At 41.3% G+C, this 20,891-nt stretch overlaps 1 protein-coding gene across 2 annotated transcripts in view; it reads right to left on the reverse strand.

Moving 5' to 3' along the window:
* Positions 1-20,891, reverse strand: part of LOC120868694 (agouti signaling protein) — a 49,575-nt gene that overhangs the window by 21,171 nt on the left and 7,513 nt on the right. The window contains exon 1 of one of the 2 annotated variants that reach the window (XM_040247499.1): positions 7,182-7,411. The exons of the other annotated variant lie outside the window; for it this stretch is intronic. Coding sequence (XP_040103433.1) covers positions 7,182-7,307 — 126 coding nt within the window. The 5' untranslated portion in view covers positions 7,308-7,411. Of the gene's footprint in view, positions 1-7,181; positions 7,412-20,891 lie in introns of those variants that run through there. 2 annotated transcript variants of the gene reach the window in all.

A 20,891-nucleotide genomic window follows, 5' to 3' on the forward strand; every position in this document is an offset into this window, starting at 1 on the left:
GCCTTGGTCACAAATTTGGCTCACTTCTCAAGATTGCCTCTTGTGAGTAGTTTGAAGAAAGGTACTTTAGGGACTGAGCCCCACCTTCTGAGGGATCCTTTTAATCTGCCTCATCTAGACACGCGGACAAAATATTAGAAAGACAAGGCCAACTGAGCATGAGGAATTCACTAATTTCTGAAGTTGTTTGCTCTTGTTCTCTGTCTTTGGTTAACCGAGTTACCAAAGCTAGGGTAGCTTTGATTAGCAATTCAGCAGAGATTCTGAACCTCTGGGACTGTTGCCTGGATAACTGTAAATGTCTCTTAATTAACATCCTGTCTTCATTCTTGTCCTGTTTCATCCATTTCCAAAATAGTAGAGATTTTTTTTTTTTGAGGGGTAGGGAGAGGGGGAATTAAAATCACATATCATCCCCTGCTTAAAGACTTTAATAGTTTCCCACTGCTCTTTAAATAAAATCACAAATTCTTGTAAGGCCCTGTTGTTACTCACTCTGACCTCATTTGATAGACTCTCCCACTCAATTACTAGGTTTTAGACATATTGTGCTCCTTCTACCTTGGCCCTAATGTTCATTCCTTGGTCTTGAACTTGATTCTTTTAGTTCTTCACCTGGCTGGATTATTGGCAATCTTTGGATCTCTGTACAAATATTGTTTGTACAAATGGTGGTCCTCCTTTGACCACTCGATCTAAAAAGTGTCCTTCCTTGGTATTTATCTGTCTCATCATCCTATTTCTTTCATAGCACTTACCCACAATGTAACAATTAATAATTGTTAATAATAAATATTTATTTTGTATGGGCTTTCCTTTTCTTGTAGAATTTAAACTCCCTGAGGGCAGGGACCTTGCTATCATATTCGTTTTGTTGCTCCCACTACCCAGCAGTACTTGGCACAAAGCAAGGCACTCAAAAAATATTTGGTAAATGAATGAAGAGAAAAGAAAACCAGCAACAGAAAATCCTCAGATTTGTTGGTCCCTTTGGGCCAACAAGACTGGAGAGATGTCAGATTTAATATCATAGCAGATTTCAGTCAGATGGTGGTTTCATATTTTTTTCCTTGGCCTTTGTTCTGTCATACTGGGGCTTAGATGACTCTTAAGTTGCAGTAGCATCCCTTATCTGAGTGCGAAGATATATTCAGGACTATGGCTTTCCTTAGGGCTCCCCTGGTGGTGGCTCAGACAGTAAAGAATCTGCCTGCAATGCAGGAAACCTGGATTCAACCCCTGGGTTGAGAAGACCCCCTGGAGAAGGGAATGGCTACCCACTCCAGTATTCTTGCCTGGAGAATTCCATAGACAGAGGAGCCTGGCAGGCTACCGAATATAGGGTCACAAAGAGTCGGACGTGACTGAGAGACTAACACTAACACACTATGGCTTTTCTTAATATCTTTGATCTTGCATTTAATCAAGAAAGATAAAAGAGGGATTTCCTGGCTGTCCGGTGGTAAAGAATCCACCTGCCAAAGCAGGGGACACTGGTTCGATCCCTGGTCTGGCATGATCCCATGTGCCGCGAAACAACTAAACCTGTGTGCCACAACAAAAGAAGCCATCACAATAAGAAGCTGTGCACCACAACCAGAGAAAGCCCGTGCACAGCAACCAAGACCCAGCACTGCCAAAAGTAAAATAAATAAATAAAAAATTTAAAAAGAAAGGTAAAATAAATAATCTAATTTGTGGATAAAAATGACTAAGTGAAAAGTGAAGTCGCTCAGTCGTGTCCAACTCTTTGTGACCCCATGGACTGTGGCCCACCAGGCTCTTCAGTCCATGGAATTTTCCAGGCAAGAGTACTAAGGGAACCTGAAATGAGGATATAAGAACCACAGAGCTTTAGCACTGAAGGAGATCTTAGGAATCATTTTGTCCAAGAAACTTAAACCTGGCTGTGCATTAGGGTTGTCAGGAGAACATTTTGCTCCTTTGCTAACAGTACTTTGTTAAGATATTATTTCTATACAATAAAATGCACCAATTTTATGTATCAAGGTTGATGAATTCTAACTTTATACACTTGTGTAACCACCACTCAGATCAAGGCATAGAACATTTCTTCCATTCCTGAAAGTTCCATTGTGCCTCTTTCCAGGCAATATCCATTTTCACCCATCAGGGGTAATGTCTATTCTGACTCCTACCACCATAGATTGATTTTGCTGGTTTTTGTACTCACATAAATGGAATCACAGGGGGTCCCAGGTGGCTCAGTGGTAAAGAATACACCTGCCAAGCAGGAGATGCAGGTTTGATCCCTGGGTTGGGAAAATCACCTGGAATAGGAAATGGCAACCCACACCAATATTCTTGCCTAGAGAATTCCACGGAGGAGGCTGGTGGGCTACAGTCCACAGGGTCACAAAAGAGTAGGACATGATTGAATGACTGAGCACGCAAATGGAATCATACTGAATGATGATTCAGCTTTTGTATCTGACTTCTTTTGCTCAATATAATATTTTTGAGGCTTCATTCATTTTTTTGTATGTTTAAGTAGTTTGTTCTTTTTTTAATAGCTGATTAGTATTCCACTGTAAATATACCACATTTGTTCATCCATTTTCTCGTGGAACTTTTACAAAATGTAAATGCCAAAGCCTGTCCTCGGCCCACTGAATCTAAACTTCCAGGAATGGAGTTTGGGAGACTTACTTTCAATAAGTTTCCAGGCAATTGTGATGTACAGCCATGTGTGATTCTGTCCATTCACTCTGGTTCTACAGATAAGGAAACTGAGAGCAGGAAAGAGATTTCCCAAACAGACACTTGAATCAGCTGAGTCAAGCTTAGAACATTTTCTACTGTGCTACCCTTTTCCTTGGAAGATAAGTCAAGTTGCTAATTACTGACGAGGGCAGAGACGTGAGTCATAAGACCTTCCATTTATCAAGTACCTGTTATACATTAGGCTCTGCTCTAGGTACATGAGTCCAACTCTTTGTGACCCTATGGACTATAGCCCGCCAGGCTCCTCTGTCCATGGGATTCTCCAGGCAAGAATACTGGAGTGGGTTGCCATTTCCTTCTCCAGAGGAATCTTCCTGAACCAAGGACAGAACTTGAGTCTCTTATCTCTCCTGCATTGGTAGGCAGGTGCTTTACCACTAGCGCCACCTGGAAAGCTTCTATAGGCACATTATGTACATTTAATCCTCTTAACAATTTGTGTATCACAGCTGAGGACACTGAAACCCAGAGCAGCCCAAGGGACAGAGGTAGCATGTGATAGAGAGAGGAGTTGATCCCAAGCCTTCCTAACTCCAGAGTCACACAAGAAAGTTGGTACTTTAGCCTGAAGTGAAAAGAAGGAAAATTACAAACTCCTTGGTTTGGTGGTCTTCCATTCTGGCCTAGTCCAGCTTGCTACAGTAGAAATAAAAACAAAACAGTGTTCACCCCATTTCTCAAACTGGTTTTACAATTCCTTTAGTTCTGTACACAGTGCTCTATCAGTTAAAGTGGTTGACTGTCCGAATGACTGAAAATGCGGCTGCTAAAGGGAGGGAGATGTATTTGCTTAATCACTAGCTCTTCCTCCTCTATTGTCCCTGGGGGTGGGGACTGCAAATGCTGCCAGCAGGTCTGTCAGAGATGTTCTCCACAAATAGAAAGCTGGTTCCCCTTGACTGTTTCATCAGGGAGTAAATTGACCCTAGCAATCAGAGACAAGAATGAGTGAGAAATACATTTGCTAGTTGAGATGCTGAACCTTGAGTCCTGAGAGACTCCAGGACTCCAGAAACTGGAGTTTTTCAACAACACACTGTGTTTTTCAATAATGAGGGAATCTGGAAAGTATAAGGGATGACTGGCTGAGGAAAGTGGAGACCTGGCTTTTGTAGCTGGTATGGTTGGGGGAAGTAGGATGAGAATAGAGGGGAGGAAGAGAAAAAAGCTTGTGGATACTTACAAAGACTCTCTCCCTGACCAAACTTTAGTTAGGTTTCTCTGAGCCCTCTTTTTAACTAGAGCTTGACTTTGGCCCTCCATTCTTTGGCTTGCATAGCTCAGATTTTGCAAGAATCCTGTCAATTTAGTGAGAACATCCCCACCCTTGATATATCATCATTCAATATCTAATCAAGTTTCTCATCCCCCACCTTTGATGTATAAGCCTGCCTTTAGCAAGAATCCTGTTAGGTTAGGTTAGCAAGAATCCCCTTATCCTTGATGTCTCCTCTTAGTAATTTTCCATCCTCTAATCCTCTTAATGTCCTCACTGGCTAAAAATTCCCAACTGTCCTTGTTTGTATCCTGAGTTGAGCCTGATCTTCCTCTCCTATTGCAACATCCCTATGGCAACAGTCTTGAGTAAAGTCTTCTTTACCATTTTAACCAGTATTGGAATAAACAATACCAAAACGATTTGATCTCTTGGGCTATATCTATACACATAGACTGATTTGACAATTGTGACTGAATTGACTAGTTTAATTCTTATGCCTTACAGGTGACAAACTGAGCAATATTCTAATAATATTCTAGTATTAGAATAATAACATTCTAATATTATTATATATAATATATAATAATATTAGAACATTATATATTATTATATTATAATAAATATATAATAATATTAGAACATTATTATTCTAATACTAGAATATTATTAGAATATTGTTCAGTTTGTCAGTGAAGATCATGGCATCTGGTCCCATCACTTCATGGGAAATAGATGGGGAAACAGTGGGAACAGTGTCAGACTTTATTTTGGGGGGCTCCAAAATCACTGCAGATGGTGATTGCAGCCATGAAAATAAAAGATGTGTACTCCTTAGAAGGAAAGTTATGATCAACTTAGGTAGCATATTCAAAAGCAGAGACATTACTTTGCCAACAAAGGTCTGACTAGTCAAGGCTATGGTTTTTCCTGTGGTCATGTATGGATGTGAGAGTTGGACTGTGAAAAAAGCTGAGTGCCAAAGAATTGATGCTTCTGAACTGTGGTGTTGGAGAAGACTCTTGAGAGTCCCTTGGATTGCAAGGAGATCCAACCAGTCCCTTCTAAAGGAGATCAGTCCTGGGTGTTCTTTCAAAGGAATGATGCTAAAGCTGAAACTCCAGTACTTTGGCCACGTCATGCAAAGAGTTGATTCATTGGAAAAGACCCTGACACTGGGAGGGATTGGGAGCAGGAGGAGAAGGGGACGACAGAGTAGTTTAGCAGACAGAGGAGGAGATGGCTGGATGGCATCACCAACTCAACGGACATGAGTTTGAGTGAACTCCGGGAGTTGGTGATGGACAGCGAGGCCTGGCGTGCTGCAATTCACGGGGTTGCAAAGAGTAGGACATGACTGAGCGACTGAACTGAACTGAATTGATTTTATATTATTATTAGAGAATATTCTAATAATATTCTTGTCTGGGTTTCATGTGGACAGCCTGCTTCAGGACTCTTCTTCTGAGACCAGGAACCATGTGGTAGGCCCAGGCTCTGCCCAAGAGGCTCTGCATTAGAATTCTAAGAAGGCTTCATGCTGTGCTCCTCCTCAAGAAGCAGAAGGACATAAAGCATCCTGGCAGCTGCATGTCAATGTGAAGTCTGTCTGCTGTTCTACTGAAACAGGATTCAAGAGTCCCAATTCCCAGATACACATTCCCACACTGTATAAGGAATGCAATGCTGGTAGGAGCTGCTAAAATGATTAATCTCCTGACATCATTCCCTTTGACTTGATTTAGTTCTTATCACTCAACAAAGATCACTGTGGGGAGTTTACTGATTATGGTTTTACTCTCCAGAAACTACTTCTCTCTTTTCTCTGGCCCAGTAATCATACTGTCTTCTAGTGTTCTGAATTCCTTTCACTTGGGTATTCTTTACTTGTTGAGTGTGGCCTGAAGTTGGGTGGATGGTCTTCTACAGCTCTCAACAAATTTTCAGCAGAAGGAAGGGAAGAGGCTTTGAGAAATTTTCTGCAGAAAATGATCAAGGCAGACCAAAGGGAATACAGCTGAGCAAATCTTAAGACCATGTCTGAATTAGAGAAACTTTGTGTTTAGACAAAGTAGAAAAGGTTTTGAGACAGACATCTGTGAAATTGTGTTTTAGAATGGGTCGAGATCTCTCACTCTCACAAAAGCCCCTAAAATAGCCAAAGAAAATCCAAAGTGACTCCAATGTTCCATCTCTGAAGCCTCCTGGAACCTCTCCAATGAACATGGCAGAACAAAGGTCCAGTGTTGCTGAAACAGAACAAATGCACCACAATTGAAAATATTAATCCGAGCTTTCCTCTAAGGGGCATTAAAATGTGCTGAAACAGGCATCCACCCTGAAAAGCCAAACCCTTGGAAAAAGGAAGATTTCCAACAGATGGAAGTTTGGTTGTCTGGTTTGGCTCTAATAAACATGAAATGAATCCATTCTTCACATGAAGACTGATCTGAAATCCCAAATTCTACTCTCTGAAAGCCATTAGAAATCTGATACTACTGGTGACTTCCTGAAGACATTAAAGAAGCGCTAAAATGTGATTCTGGCATCAGGGCTGAGATTTTAAAGTATGTCTTTCTAAGTAATTTTTTTTCTTTTGCTGCTAGAAAGTGGAAAAAGCAGGGTATAGAGTAATAAGAAGCTACTAGCCCACAAAATGTAGACTGCTTTCTTTGTGCTAAACTACTCTGATCCACAAAAGTGAAAAAAATAAATCTGTTTAGCTTTCCTGAAAATGAAGAAATGAAGGATGACCCACAAAATTCTTTAAACTTTCAAAAGTAACAGTAGCTTTATCACCCACCCTCCTCCCTGAAAGCATATTTAAACTGATAATGCTTCCCCTCAAAAAGTGGAGGCCAAAGGAATCTGGTTCTCACCTTGTAACAGAGCAGGCTGGGGCTAGCTCAACCCTCATTTCAAGGACAAGAACAAGAAAACAAACAACCCTACTGCAAAAATTATTTTAAATTTCACTCCATCTCACAGGCAGGAAGAGTCTCACTGATCCACAATGCAAAGAAAAAAATGTTTCATCATCAGAAAAGCAGCAGTAAATGGAACAGAAGAGCAGGTTTTTTTTTTTTTTTCAAAAGTAGAAAAAGTAAAGGGCAGTGCTTATGGCTAGAGGGGCTCTCTAGCCATTCAAAACTTAAACACAGAGGAGGAGATAGGATCTCTGTAGGCAGCAGAAGAGAAGAAAATTTTTTTTCCTACTTACAGTGTCTTTTATCTCTAAGGGAAGCCAGAGCTGAGCGTCTTCCCTGTTCTTATGCAGCAGAGGCAAGATGTGTTGCTGTGAGATTTTTAAAAGACCCCGGGAACTCCCAGTAGCTGGCTTCCTCATTGCATCTCTGCCTTCAGCCAAGTGAAGACTGCCTTCATACTCATTCTGATGGCCGCAAGCCTTGTGGTCTGTTCTTTCCAGTCTTTGGGATTAGAATTGGTGTTGACACTGAGGGTGTAAAGGGTTGGAAAGGAAGTGGCTGCACTGAGGATATCCATGGGCAGGATTTAATGAGACTAATTCAGAATCAATCCCAGGAGAGAGAATGAAATTTTGCCCTAATAAGTTAACCTGGAAAAACACATCCTGCCAAAGAAGGGTTTAATTTAGCTTCTTTCAGAAATTCTGGGTGGGCTAAGGAGCACTCAGTAGAGAAGTTAAACTCTAGGTAGGCATATTGCTGAGGCCTAGCCTGCTTTATTCGGAGAAGGCAATGGCACCCCCCTCCAGTACTCTTGCCTGGAAAATCCCATGGGCGGAGGAGCCTGGTAGGCTGCAGTCCATGGGGTCTCGAAGAGTCGGACACGACTGAGCGACTTCACTTTCACTTTTCACTTTCATGCACTGGAGAAGGAAATGGCAACCCACTCCAGTGTTCTTGCCTGGAGAATCCCAGGCGTGGGGGAGCCTGGTAGGCTGCCGTCTATGGGGTCGCACAGAGCCGGACACGACTGAAGCAACTTAGCAGCAGCAGCAGCAGCCTGCTTTATTAGTAAAATAAAGTTTTACTTACTTTATTTTATTAGTAAAATCTCTTTGGTCTCATAATTTTAAAAACTTCTACATAAATTTCAACAGTTGAAGCGTTGCCCTTCTGCTGACATGATAAGTGATTAGTCTGTGGTTTTCCTCTTCTTGCTCACTTGAGCTTTATTCGAACAAACTGGAATTTACAAGGTCACAATTTATGACCCCTGGGTGATGTGAAGTTTTGAAGTTCTGCAGAGAAGAGCAGCTTAATATAAGGCCATGCAGCAAGTATTATCTGTTTTGCTGGTGATGGTGGTGAAAGAATGTGATAGGCAGTGATGATCCCTAGTCCTTCATTGATTTATCCTTATTTATAGGGATCAACTTCTTTTTCGTGGTTTATGGATACAGGGACAATTGGAAAGAGAAGTGAATACAAAGTCAGAAGACGTGGATTCTGTTCAGGTTTTGTTACTTTCTTTCTGCGATCTTGGGTAAGTCATAGGAACTGTCTGAACCTGCTATCTCATCTGCTCCCCATCGTGGGCCAAAAAGATCAAATGAAACCATGTAGATGCCTTGAAAACTGTGGGGCATTCCACAAATGTGATGGTTTTCTAAATTTTCATTCATTGTATGACCCACCAAGTAAGCTCTTCAGATAAATCAAGAGTTCAAATACGGAATTGGGAGAAGACAACATCTTGAGTCTGATGGATACTAGATGATGGGACTTGAGGGCTATGGAAGATAGAGCTAAGGGAAAAAAAAAATAAGAAGAAGGAGTTAAAAAGGAGAAAAGACATAAAATTCCTAGAGAAAGGCTTGACTCTGGTGCTGATTGGGCCTTATGACTCTAAAGTAAAAGTTAAAGTAGCTCAATCATGTTCAACTCTTTGCAACCCCATGGACTATCAGTTCAGTTCAGTCGCTCAGTTGTGTCTGACTCTTTGCAACCCCATGAATTGCAGCACGCCAGGCCTCCCTATCCATCACCATCTCCTGGAGTTCACTCAGACTCACATCCATCGAGTCAGTGATGCCATCCAGCCATCTCATCCTGGGTTGTCCCCTTCTCCTCCTGCCCCCAATCTCTCCCAGCATCAGAGTCTTTTCCAATGAGTCAACTCTATGCATGAGGTGTCCAAAGTACTGGAGCATCAGCTTTAGCATCATTCCTTCCAAAGAAATCCCAAGGTTGATCTCCTTCAGAATGGACTGGTTGGATCTCCTTGCAGTCCAAGGGATCCTCAAGAGTCTTCTCCAACACCACAGTTCAAACGCATCAATTCTTCGGCGCTCAGCCTTCTTCACAGTCCAACTCTCACATCCATACATGACCACAGGAAAAACCATAGCCTTGACTAACCATGAAATTCTCCAAGCCAGAATACTGGCGTGGATAGCTGTTCCCTTCTCCAGGGGATCTTCCGAACCCAGGTCTCTCATATTGCAGGCGGATTCTTTACCAGCTGAGCCACAAGAGAAGCCCTATGACTAAAATATAATCCTATTTGAATATGGAGCAATGGAATATAAGTGAGCAATCAAAAATTATTTCTTTAAAAGAAATTAACCAACAGGACAAATACAAGTTGTCCAGCAGGAAAAAAAAACAAAACACAAAACTTTGGGGGTAAATCAGGAGGTGAAACAGAATGTAGGATGTAGGAAAGAATGGCAGGATATAGGAAAGGGTGGTGGTGAGAGTGAAAAGTGCTCTGAAGTCTAGGGACTTGTTTTCTGCCACTGACTTGCAGTAGCCCCTTGAACAGATTACTATCTGGTTGGTTTCCTAATCTATACAGACTGTTCTCAAATCCTAAATGGGAGAATGAGACTCAGTGATCTATTAAAAAAATTCCACCTTGGGACTTACTGTATGGGCCAGTGGTTAAGAATCCGCCTTCCAGTGCAGGGAATACAGGTTAGATCCCTGGTCGGGGAACTAAGATCCCACAGCAGGGCAATGAAGCCTGTGTGCCTCAACTGGAGAGCCTGCATGCCCTAGAGTCCATGCTCCACAACAACAACAATATTGGCACAGCAACAAGAAGCCCGTGTGCCACAGATAGAGAAGCCCCAGTGTGCTACAGCTACAGAAAGCCCATGGGCCACAACAAAGACCTCAGTTCAGTTCAGTTCAGTTGCTCAGTTGTGTCTGACTCTTTGCGACCCCATGAATTGCAGCGCGCCAGACCTCCCTATCCATCACCAACTCCCAGAGTTCACTCAAACTCATGTCCATCGAGTTGGTGATACCATCCAGCCATCTCATCCTCTGTCATCCCCTTCTCCTCCTGCCCCCAATCCCTCCCAGCATCAGAGTCTTTTCCAATAAGTCAACTCTTCACATGAGGTGGCCAAAGTACTGGAGTTTCACCTTTAGCATCATTCCTTCCAAAGAACACTCAGGACTGATCTCCTTTAGAATGGACTGGTTGGTCTAGTGAAGCCAAAAAAAAAAAAAAAATTTGTTACTTTTATGTGACTTTGGACAAGTCACATAAACTGTTAAATTCACCCACAAGCATGCTCAGTTGCTAAGTTGTAGCCGATTCTTTGTGACCCCATGGACTGTAGACAGCCAGGCTCCTCTGTCCATGGGATTTCCCAGGCAAGAATACTGGAGTGGGTTGCCATGCCCTCCTCCAGGGAATATTCCCAATGTAGGGATCAAACACGGATTCTTTACCACTGAGCCACCTGGGAAACCCATATTCAACCATGTGTTAACCCCCATTTGCTTCAGAGTTTTAAACAAAGAAATAGAATGTTATAATATGGCTCCCCATTCATTTCTCCTTCTTCTCCCAGAGGTAAACACAATCCAGCCTGAGTTGGTGAGTACCAGTCTTATGAATATTTTTAAACTTCTAGATACACGATTTTGTAAAAAAGACAACAACAACAAAAAAAACCACAAAAATGTTTTGAGGGTTTTAAACATTTACATAAATGGTTTCTACTATATATATCCTACATCTTGATTTTCAGCAATATCATACTATTGCGAAGTAGTATAGCCTGATGGTCAAACACTAAGATTCCAGGGCCGATAGCCTGGGCTCCTATCCTTCTACCATGCTATCTCTGTGATGTTGGGTAGGTTGCTTGACCTCTCTGAACCTCAGTTTCCCATATGTAAAATAGGGACAGTAACTGTACAAACCTCATAGGCCTTCTGTGAGAATTAAATAAGTTAAAATATGTAAAGCTCTTACTATATACACAGTGCATATAGTAAGCACTATGTGTTCGCTATTATTACTTGAGATTTATCTATGTAGATAATTAAATCTTTAGAAGTATAGATAATTACTATGTGTGTAATGCACTGTGTATATAGTAAGTGAAAAACTTATTAGTACATATACTAATAAATATTTAAGACCATTTGGAAATACTATTATTCTTGATTCTGACTACAAGCTATGAACATTCTTTTCAAGAGGAAACATTCTATTTTCTCTCTGTATGATTCCAACTCTTCAAAAGCAGTGGGGTATGTTGAAAGATGGGCACAATAAACGGCAGAAATGGTATGGACCTAACAGAAGCAGAAGATATTAAGAAGAGGTGGCAAGCATACACAGAAGAACTGTACAAAAAAGATCTTCACGACCCAGATAATCACAATGGTGTGATCACTCACTTAGAGCCAGACATCCTGGAATGTGAAGTCAAGCTGGGCCTTAAGAAGCATCACTATGAACAAAGCTAATGGAGGTGATGGAATTCCAGTTGACCTATTTCAAATCCTAAAAGATGATGCTATGAAAGTGCTACACTCAATATGCCAGCAACTTCGGCAAACTCAGCAGTGGCTATAGGACTGGAAAAGGTCCGTTTTCATTCCAGTCCCAAAGAAAGACAATGCCAAAGAATGTTCAAACTACTGCGCAATTGACTCATCTCACACACTAGTAAAGTAATGCTCAAAATTCTCCAAGCCAGGCTTCAGCAATACATGGACCGTGAACTTCCAGATGTCCAAGCTAGTTTTAGAAAAGGCAAAGGAACCAGAGATCAAATTGCCAACATCTGCTGGATCATTGAAAAAGCAAGGGAGTTCCAGAAAAACATCTATTTCTGCTTTATTGACTATACCAAAGCCTTTGACTGCATGGATCATAATAAACTGAAAAACTCTTAAAGAGATCGGAATACCAGACCACCCGACCTGCCTCTTGAGAAATCTGTATGCAGGTCAGGAAGCAACAGTTAGAACTGGACATGGACCAACAGACTGGTTCCAAATAGGAAAAGGAGTACGTCAAGGCTGTATATTGTCACCCTGCTTATTTAACTTCTATGCAGAGTACATCATGAGAATCGCTGGCCTGGAGGAAGCACAAGCTGGAATCAAGATTGCCAGGAGAAATATCAATAACCTCAGATATGCAGATAACACCAACCTTATGGCAGAAAGTGAAGAGGAACTAAAAAGCCTCTTGATGAAAGTGAAAGAGGAGCATGAAAAAGTTGGCTTAAAGCTCAACATTCAGAAAACTAAGATCATGGAATCCAGTCCAATCGCTTCATGGGAAACAGATGGGGAAACAGGGGAAATAGTGGCTGACTTTATTTTTCTGGGCTCCAAAATCACTGCAGATGGTGACTGCAGCCATGAAATTAAAAGATGCTTGCTCCTTGGAAAAAAAGTTATGACCAACCTAGACAGCATATTCGGAGAAGGCAATGGCACCCCACTCCAGTACTCTTGCCTGGAAAATCCCATGGACGGAGGAGTCTGGTGGGCTGCAGTCCATGGGGTTGCTGAGAGTCGGACACAACTGAGTGACTTCACTTTCACTTTTCACTTTCCTGCATTGGAGAAGGAAATGGCAACCCACTCCAGTGTTCTTGCCTGGAAAATCCCAGGGACGGGGAGCCTGGTGGGCTGCTGTCTATGGGGTCGCACAGAGTCGGACACGACTGAAGTGACTTAGCCAACAGCATATTAAAAAGCAGAGACATTACTTTGCCAACAAAAGTCCATCTAGTCAAGGCTATGGTTTTTCCAGCAGTTATGCGTGTATGTGAGAGTTGGACTATAAAGAAGGCTGAGCACCAAAGAATTGATGCTTTTGAACTGTGGTGTTGGAGAAGACTCTTGAGAGTCCCTTGGACTGCAAGGAGATGCAACCAATCCATCCTAAAAGAAATCAGTCCTGAATATTCATTGGAAAGACTGATGTTGAAGCTGAAACTCCAGTCCTTCGGCCATCTGATGTGAAGAGCTGACTCATTTGAAAAGACCCTGATGCTGGGAAAGGTTGAGGGCAGGAGGAGAAGGGGATGACAGAGGATGAGATGGTTGGATGGCATCACTGACTCAATGGACATGAGTTTGAATAAACTCTGGGAGTTGGTGATGGACAGGGAGGCCTAGTGTGCTGCAGTCCATGGGGTCGCAAAGAGTTGGACATGACTGAGCAACTGAACTGAACTGAACTGATGTTGAAAGAAAAGAGCATATGCCAGAAAACCTAGGTTTGATATTGAGCTCTGCGATTTATTAGCTAGCTGTGTAATTTTGAACCTAAACCTCTCTGAATCCTTCATCTGAAAGGTCGTTATCTCACAGTGTTATTGTGAGAAATTCATTCATTTGACAAACACTTATTCAGTTCAGTTCAGTTCAGTCGCTCAGTGATGGCCGACTCTTTGCGACCCCATGAATCACAGCATGCCAGGCCTCCCTGTCCATCACCAACTCCCGGAGTTCACTCAAACTCACATCCATTGAGTCAGTGATGCCATCCAGCCATCTCATCCTCTGTCATCCCCTTCTCCTCCTGCCCCCAATCCCTCCCAGCATCACAGTCTTTTCTAATGAGTCAACTCTTCGCATGAGGTGGCCAAAGTACTGGAGTTTCAGCTTTAGCATCATTCCTTCCAAAGAAATCCCAGGGCTGATCTCCTTCAGAATGGACTGGTTGGATCTCCTTGCAGTCCAAGGGACCCTCAAGAGTCTTCTCCAACACCACAGTTCAAAAGCATCAATTCTTTGGCACTCAGCCATCTTCGCAGTCCAACTCTCACATCCATACATGACCACTGGAAAAACCATAGCCTTGACTAGACAGACCTTAGTCGGCAAAGTCATGTCTCTGCTTTTGAATATGCTATCTAGGTTGGTCATAACTTTTCTTCCAAGGAGTAAGCGTCTTTTAATTTCATGGCTGCAGTCACCATCTGCAGTGATTTTGGAGCCCCCCAAAATAAAGTCTGACACTGTTTCCACCGTTTCCCCATCTATTTCCCATGAAGTGATGGGACCAGATGCCATGATCTTCGTTTTCTGAATGTTGAGCTTTAAGCCAACTTTTTCACTCTCCTCTTTCACACTTATTAAGTACCCATAAACAGGACTTCCATGGTGGCTCAGGGTAAAGAGTCCGCCTGCCAATGCAGCAGACATGGGTTCAATTCTCAGCACAGGAAGATCCTCCAGAAGAGGAAATGGCAACCCATTCCAGCATTCTAGCCTGGGAAAACACATGGACAGAGGAGCCTGGCAGGTTACAGTTCATGGGGTCGCAAGAGTCGGAAACAACTTAGTGACCAGCCAACAACAACTCATAAACAGCTCCAAACACAGTGCCAGGTACATAATAGCGGCTTAATATTAATTTCCTGTTTCTCAAAGTTGGCTCAGTTCAGTTCAGTCACTCAGTCTTGTCCAACTCTTTGAGACCCCATGAATCGCAGCACACCAGGCCTCCCTGTCCATCACCAACTCCCAGAGTTTACCCAAACTCATGTCCATCGAGTCAGTGATGCCATCCAGCCATCTCATCCTCTCTCATCCCCTTTCTCCTTCTGCCCCCAGTCTCTCCCAGCATCAGGGTCTTTTCCAATGAGTCAACTCTTCGCATGAGGTGGCCAAAGTATTGGAGTTTCTGCTTCAGCATCAGTCCTTCCAATGAACACCCAGGACTGATCTCCTTTAGGATGGACTGGTTGGATCTTCTTGCAGTCCAAGGGACTCTCAAGAATCTTCTCCAACACCACAGTTCAAAAGCATCAATTCAAAACAAAACAAAACAAAACAAAAGCATCAATTCTTCAGCACTCAGCTTTCTTCACAGTCCAACTCTCACATCCATACATGACCACTGGAAAAACCATAGCCTTGACTAGACGGACCTTTGTTGGCAAAGTAATGTCTCTGCTTTTTAATATTTTTAAATTTAAAAATTTAATGTTTTTAAAAGTTGGCTAGGTCTTATGAATAGCTTCTAACAAATTCCAAGTACAGATAATTAAGATCTCTTTCCAAGAATACTGACATTTCTGTTAGTTTTGCAGACCCACAGGCTTTTCCCACATTGGGTAAAATTGAGTAACTCACCTCTCAAGAGCCCTTTGGCTGCTTTTCATAAAAGGGTTATAATATAATGAGCAGGGCTATAATATGGGCTTCTCTGGTAGCTCAGCTGGTAAAGAATCCGCCTGCAATGTGGGAGGCCTGGGTTCGATCCCTGGGTTGGGAAGACCCCCTGGAGAAGGGAAAGGCTACCCACTCCAGTATTCTGGCCTGAAGAATACAGTCCATGGGGTTGCAAAGAGTCAGACATAAGTGAGTGACTTGAGTGAGTGACTTTCACTTCACTTCACTTCACTTCAGTGCTATAATATAGGTACTTTGAAGTGTGGGATTTGGGAAGTTTTCCAAGGTCAAGGGGCATGTCACAGGGTTGTGATGATCTGATGAGAAGATGCTTGTGAACTATGTCTAAAAACTCTGTAATACTGACCTAGTACATGCTATTTCCAGGAAAGAGTCTGAATAGGCCATTGGGCTCAGGTTTCAATTTCCTGTGTGGGGTGAACTGGGCAAGGGGGTCATGTGGTTTGCCTGGAGTGGTGATGGCACACTTTCTGCATCACATCTGGAACTTATTAGAATAGTTTTTCTGAGCACAGAACTGCCTCTGAGGGCTGTATGCATCTCTGCTGATTGGAAGAAAGTGACTTTGAGGGACCTCCCTGGCAGTCCAGTGGTTAAGACTTCATCTTCCAATGCAGGATGTACAGGTTCAATCCCTGGTCAGGGAGCTAAGATCCCACAAGCCTCTTGACCAAAAACCCCAAACATAAAACAGAAGCAATGTTGTAACAAATTCAATAAAGACTATAAAAATGGTCTACATAAACAAAAAGAAAAAGAAAGTGGCTTTGAGAGGTGAGGCCTGAACCACACTTTCAGAGACAAGAGCCTAACTCCCTCTGGTGTTATTTGAAAAAAATTAAACGTGCTAGTTGCTCAGTCACATCTGACTCTTTTCAACCCCATGGACTGATGAACCCAGAAATTAACCCACCTTAGCCCTCTTTAGAATTCCTGTCCATGGAATTCTCCAGGCAAGAATACTGGAGTGGGTAGCCATTCCTTTCTCCAGGGGATCTTCCTGACCCAGGGACTGAACCCAGGTCTCCCTCATTATAGGCAAATTCTTTACTGTCTGAGCCACCAGGGTGCTATCTAAGAGGCTTCAAATCCTTCTATACAAAACTATCTTCCTTAATGAAATCTTACTTCTTCTGCAATCAGCACCACTCTTTAAGAGTCTTCCAGAGACTGGAAATTATTGCCTTGAATTTCAGCTGAATAATGCCCCTGGCTTGCTTTCATGTTTTACCACATCAGTTGTTGCTCAGTTGCTCAGTCACTCAGTCGTGTCCGACTCTTTTGAGACCCCATGGACTGCAGCATGCGAAGCTTCCCTGTCCATTACCAACTTCTGGAGTTTACTCAAACTCATGTCCAATGAGTCGGTGATGCCATCCAACCATCTTATTCTCTGTCATCCCCTTCTCCTCCTGACTTCAATCTTTCCTAGCATCAGTCTTTTATTTTTTTTAATATAAATTTATTTATTTTTTGGAGGTTAATTACTTTATAATATTGTATTGGTTTTGCCATACATCAACATGAATCTGCCACAGGTGTATACGTGTTCCCCATCCTGAAGCCCCCTCCCTCCTCCCTCATCAGAGTCTTTTAAAATGAGTCAGTACTTTGCATCAGGTGGCCAAAGTATTGGAGCTTCAGCCTCAGTATCAGTCCCTCCAATGAATATTCAGATTGATTTCTTTTAGAATTGACTGGTTTGATCTCCTTGTAGTCCAAGGGACTCCCAAGAGTCTTCTCCAACACCACAGTTCAAAAGCATTAATTCTTTGGTACTCAGCCTTTTTTATGGTCCAACTCTCACATTCATACATGACTACTAGAAAAACCATAGTTTTGACTATACGGACATTTGTTGGCAAAGTAATGTCTCTGCTTTTTAATACACTGTCTAGGTTTAATCTCTAAACAATTAATAGTCTAATTTAGCCTGATTTTGAACTATTTTAAATAAAATAGATTCCCATAACTTTAGCTTTATGTGACTTGCTTCTTTTGTTTTACCTTTTAATGTGTGAAGTTGTGGTTTACTTTTCCTGCTATATGGTGTTCAATTGTGTGACTATCCCACAATTTATTTATCTATATTTTACCGGGATGATCATGTGAGTTGCTCCCAGTATGGACAATTAATAACAGTGGGGTTCTGAATTTTTTTTTTTCTCTGAGTGTTATTGAGTAAGTCTCCTTGGCACACACAGTGGTTACTCTACATACTCACTTAGAAATGGAACTGATTGGTTCTAAAGATATATGCATGCTCAACTTAATTAGATAATGCCAAACTGTTTTCTACCATGATTTTACCAATTTAACACTCCAGTCAGGAGTGAATATGAACTGTTCTTGCCCCATTATGTTACCAATATTTGGTTATTTTTTTACTTCAAAAAATTTGCCCATTCTGTATAAAACAGTAAAATGTGAATTTACATTTTCTTGATTACCAAAGAGACTGAGCATTCCCTTCATGTTCTTATGGGCATTTGAATTTTCTTCTTTATTAAATTCCAGTTCATGTCTTCTCCCCACTGTTCCATTCATTGTTTTTTTCTTATTGACTCATAAGTATCTTGTGTACTAATCCTTTGTCGGTTATATGTATTGCAAATATTTTCTTTCAATTTGTGGCCTGTCCTTTTACTCTCTTTATGGTATTTTAGATGAATAAATTCTTAAGTCTAATATAGTAAAATTTATTTTTCTTTCTGTATATTTAAGAAATCTTAATCTTTTCCTTCCCATGGTCATAAAGATACTTTTCTATTCTTCTAAAAGTTTTATAGTTTTACGTTTTACATTAAAATCTCTTTAACTTTTTATAGTGGATAATTTTAAATATATGCAAAACTAGGACTTCTCTGGTAGCTCGGTGGATAGGAATCTGCCTGCCAATGCAGGGGACACTGGTTCCATCCCTGCTCTGGGAAGATTCCACATGCCTCGGAGCCACTATGACCGCGCACGACATCTACTAGCCTGCATACTGCAACTGCTGAAGCCCAAAAGCCCTAATGCCTGTGCTCTGCAACAAGAGAAGCCACTGCAATGAGACGCCCACGCCACAGCTGGAGAGTAGCCCTCACTCACTGCAACTAGAGAATGCCCACACAAAAGCAAGGAAGATCCAGCAGAGCCAAGAAATAAAATAAATAAAACTTAAAATACATGCAAAAAATAGAGAAAATAGTGTATTAAACCTTTTATTCCCTTTGCCTAGCATCAAAAATATACACATTGGGGACAGTCTTGTTTTACCCATACTCCCATCCTCTACATTCACTTGTTCTCGTTCAGTCGCTCAGTCATGTCCAACTCTTTGAGATCCCGTGGACTGCAGCACGCCAGGCTTTCTGGTCCTTCACCATCTCCCAGAGTTTGCTCAAAGTCATGTCCATCTCATCCTCTGTTGTTCCCTTCTCCTAGTGCCCTCAATCTTTCCCAGTATCAAGGTCTAATATTTATTTATTTTTTATCATTTATAAAAAATGTTATATTGTTTATTTTTATATTTTCTTTTGTCTCCTTAATTTTCTCAATGGCATTTCCAAAACACCAAATTTTGGCCTTGTTCATCTTCTTCAGTGTATATTTGCTTTCTTTTTCATTAATTTCTGCTTTTCTTCCCTTTGCTTTTTAGAATTTATTCTGCTATTTTTTTCCTTAACTTCATATGCTGGATGCTTACCTCTTTACTTTAAAGACTTTCTTCCTTTTTTTCCTTTGTGTGTGTCCTCAGTTGTTCAGTCGTGTCCCACTCTTTGTAACACTTTGGACAGGCTCCTCTGTGCAGGGGATTTTTCAGGTAAGCAAACTGGAGTGGGTTGCCATTTCCTTCTCCATGGAATCTTCCCAAAACATTGCAGGTGGATTCTTTACTGCTGAACCATCAGGCAAGCCCCCTTTTTTCCCTTTAAGGATATGAATTGCCCTCTAAACAGTGGTTGATTGCATCTCACTATTTGTATGCATAGTAGTTTTACTACCGTTCAGTTATAAGTATTTTCTAGTTTCCATTATAACTGCCTGTGAGTTAAGTTTTACATTTCATAAATATGTGAAGTTTTTTAAATTTTTGTTATTGGTTTCTAAACTAATTGCGTTGTATTTCCAGAATGTGGTCTGTTTGATACTAACCACTTAAAATAAGTTTAGCCTCACATTATAGCCTAGCATTTGTTCAGTTTTCATAAATAAATATTCCAAGGGTACTTTAAGAATGTTTTGTGCAGTCGTTAGGTGCAATGCTCTTTTTTCCCCTGTCCTAGAGAGTGTCCCCTTGATCTCCAGCAGCTTAGAGATCATTTAAGACACAACAATGGAAGAGGCTATTTTTTCTGATGCCAGGGACTCTTTGGCACTTAACTCTAGAAAGAATATTTCCCAAAGATGCACTAAGCACCATTTTGCCAGACATGTTACAGTGTCAACAAAGTCTCCTTCATACCTCACTTCTGCCTTAGCACGTATTTACACTGTCTCCTCCTCTGTGTTTGCAGATTTCAGACTTTACCTTGCCTCACTCATGATCTGGTTCTTCCATCACTCCTCAGTGGCTTTGGAGGAAGCATATTTTCACAAAAGCTTTTGTGGTTATTGATTTCCAAGGAAATAATATGTGACAGCTAGCCTTATGTCAGCTAACTAGGAGGTGTGCAATAAAAATTTTTGAATGGAAAAGCTAAAAATATAATACAATGTCAAAACTGAAGTTCATTTACTAAAAATTATAATCAAGGCAGAAGATCTCATTTAAATGCTTAAGAATTAGAATACAAGCTAATATAAATCTAGAACATAATTCACAAATTGCTTAATTACTCTTTTTCCACTGAGAATACAAACTAGCTATCATTCCGTCTTTAGTCATAGAATGCACACACATGTCACACACACACACACAGAAGTGACAGCAGATTAAAATGAATATAGTGAAGGCATATCATATACTGGGGGTTACATTTTAAAGTCAGTTTATATAGCAAAAATTGCACACAGTCAAAATTGCCCTTGAAATCCCACAACAAGATGCTGTGTTGTCTTCATATAGTTTACACAGCCAGTTTTTCTCCAATGTCAGAATAGACTGTTGTTACTTCAGCAAATTTGGAAAATTCAGCAATGACCACAGGCCTGGAAAAGGTCAGTTTTTGTTCCAATCCCAAAGAAGGGCAATGCCAAAGAATGCTCAGACTACCAGACTAATTGCACATAGATCACACACTAGCAAGGCAATGCTCAAAATCCCTCAAACTAGGCTTCAGCAATACGTGAACCAAGAACTTCCAGATGTACAAACTGGGTTTAGAAAAGGCACAGGAGACAGAGATCAAATTGCCAACATCTGTTGGATCATAGAAAAAGCAAGGGAATTCCAGAAAAACTTCTGCTTCATTGACTATGTTCAAGTCTTTGACTGTATGGATCACAACAAACTGTGGAAAATTCTTAAAGAAACTGGAATACCAGATCACCCTACCTGCTTCTTGAGAAACCTCTACTCAGGTCAAGAAGCAGCAGTTAGAACTGGA

This window comes from Oryx dammah, unplaced genomic scaffold, assembly GCF_014754425.2.
Source record: "Oryx dammah isolate SB20612 unplaced genomic scaffold, SCBI_Odam_1.1 HiC_scaffold_10, whole genome shotgun sequence".
Classification (NCBI taxonomy): Eukaryota; Metazoa; Chordata; class Mammalia; order Artiodactyla; family Bovidae; genus Oryx; species Oryx dammah.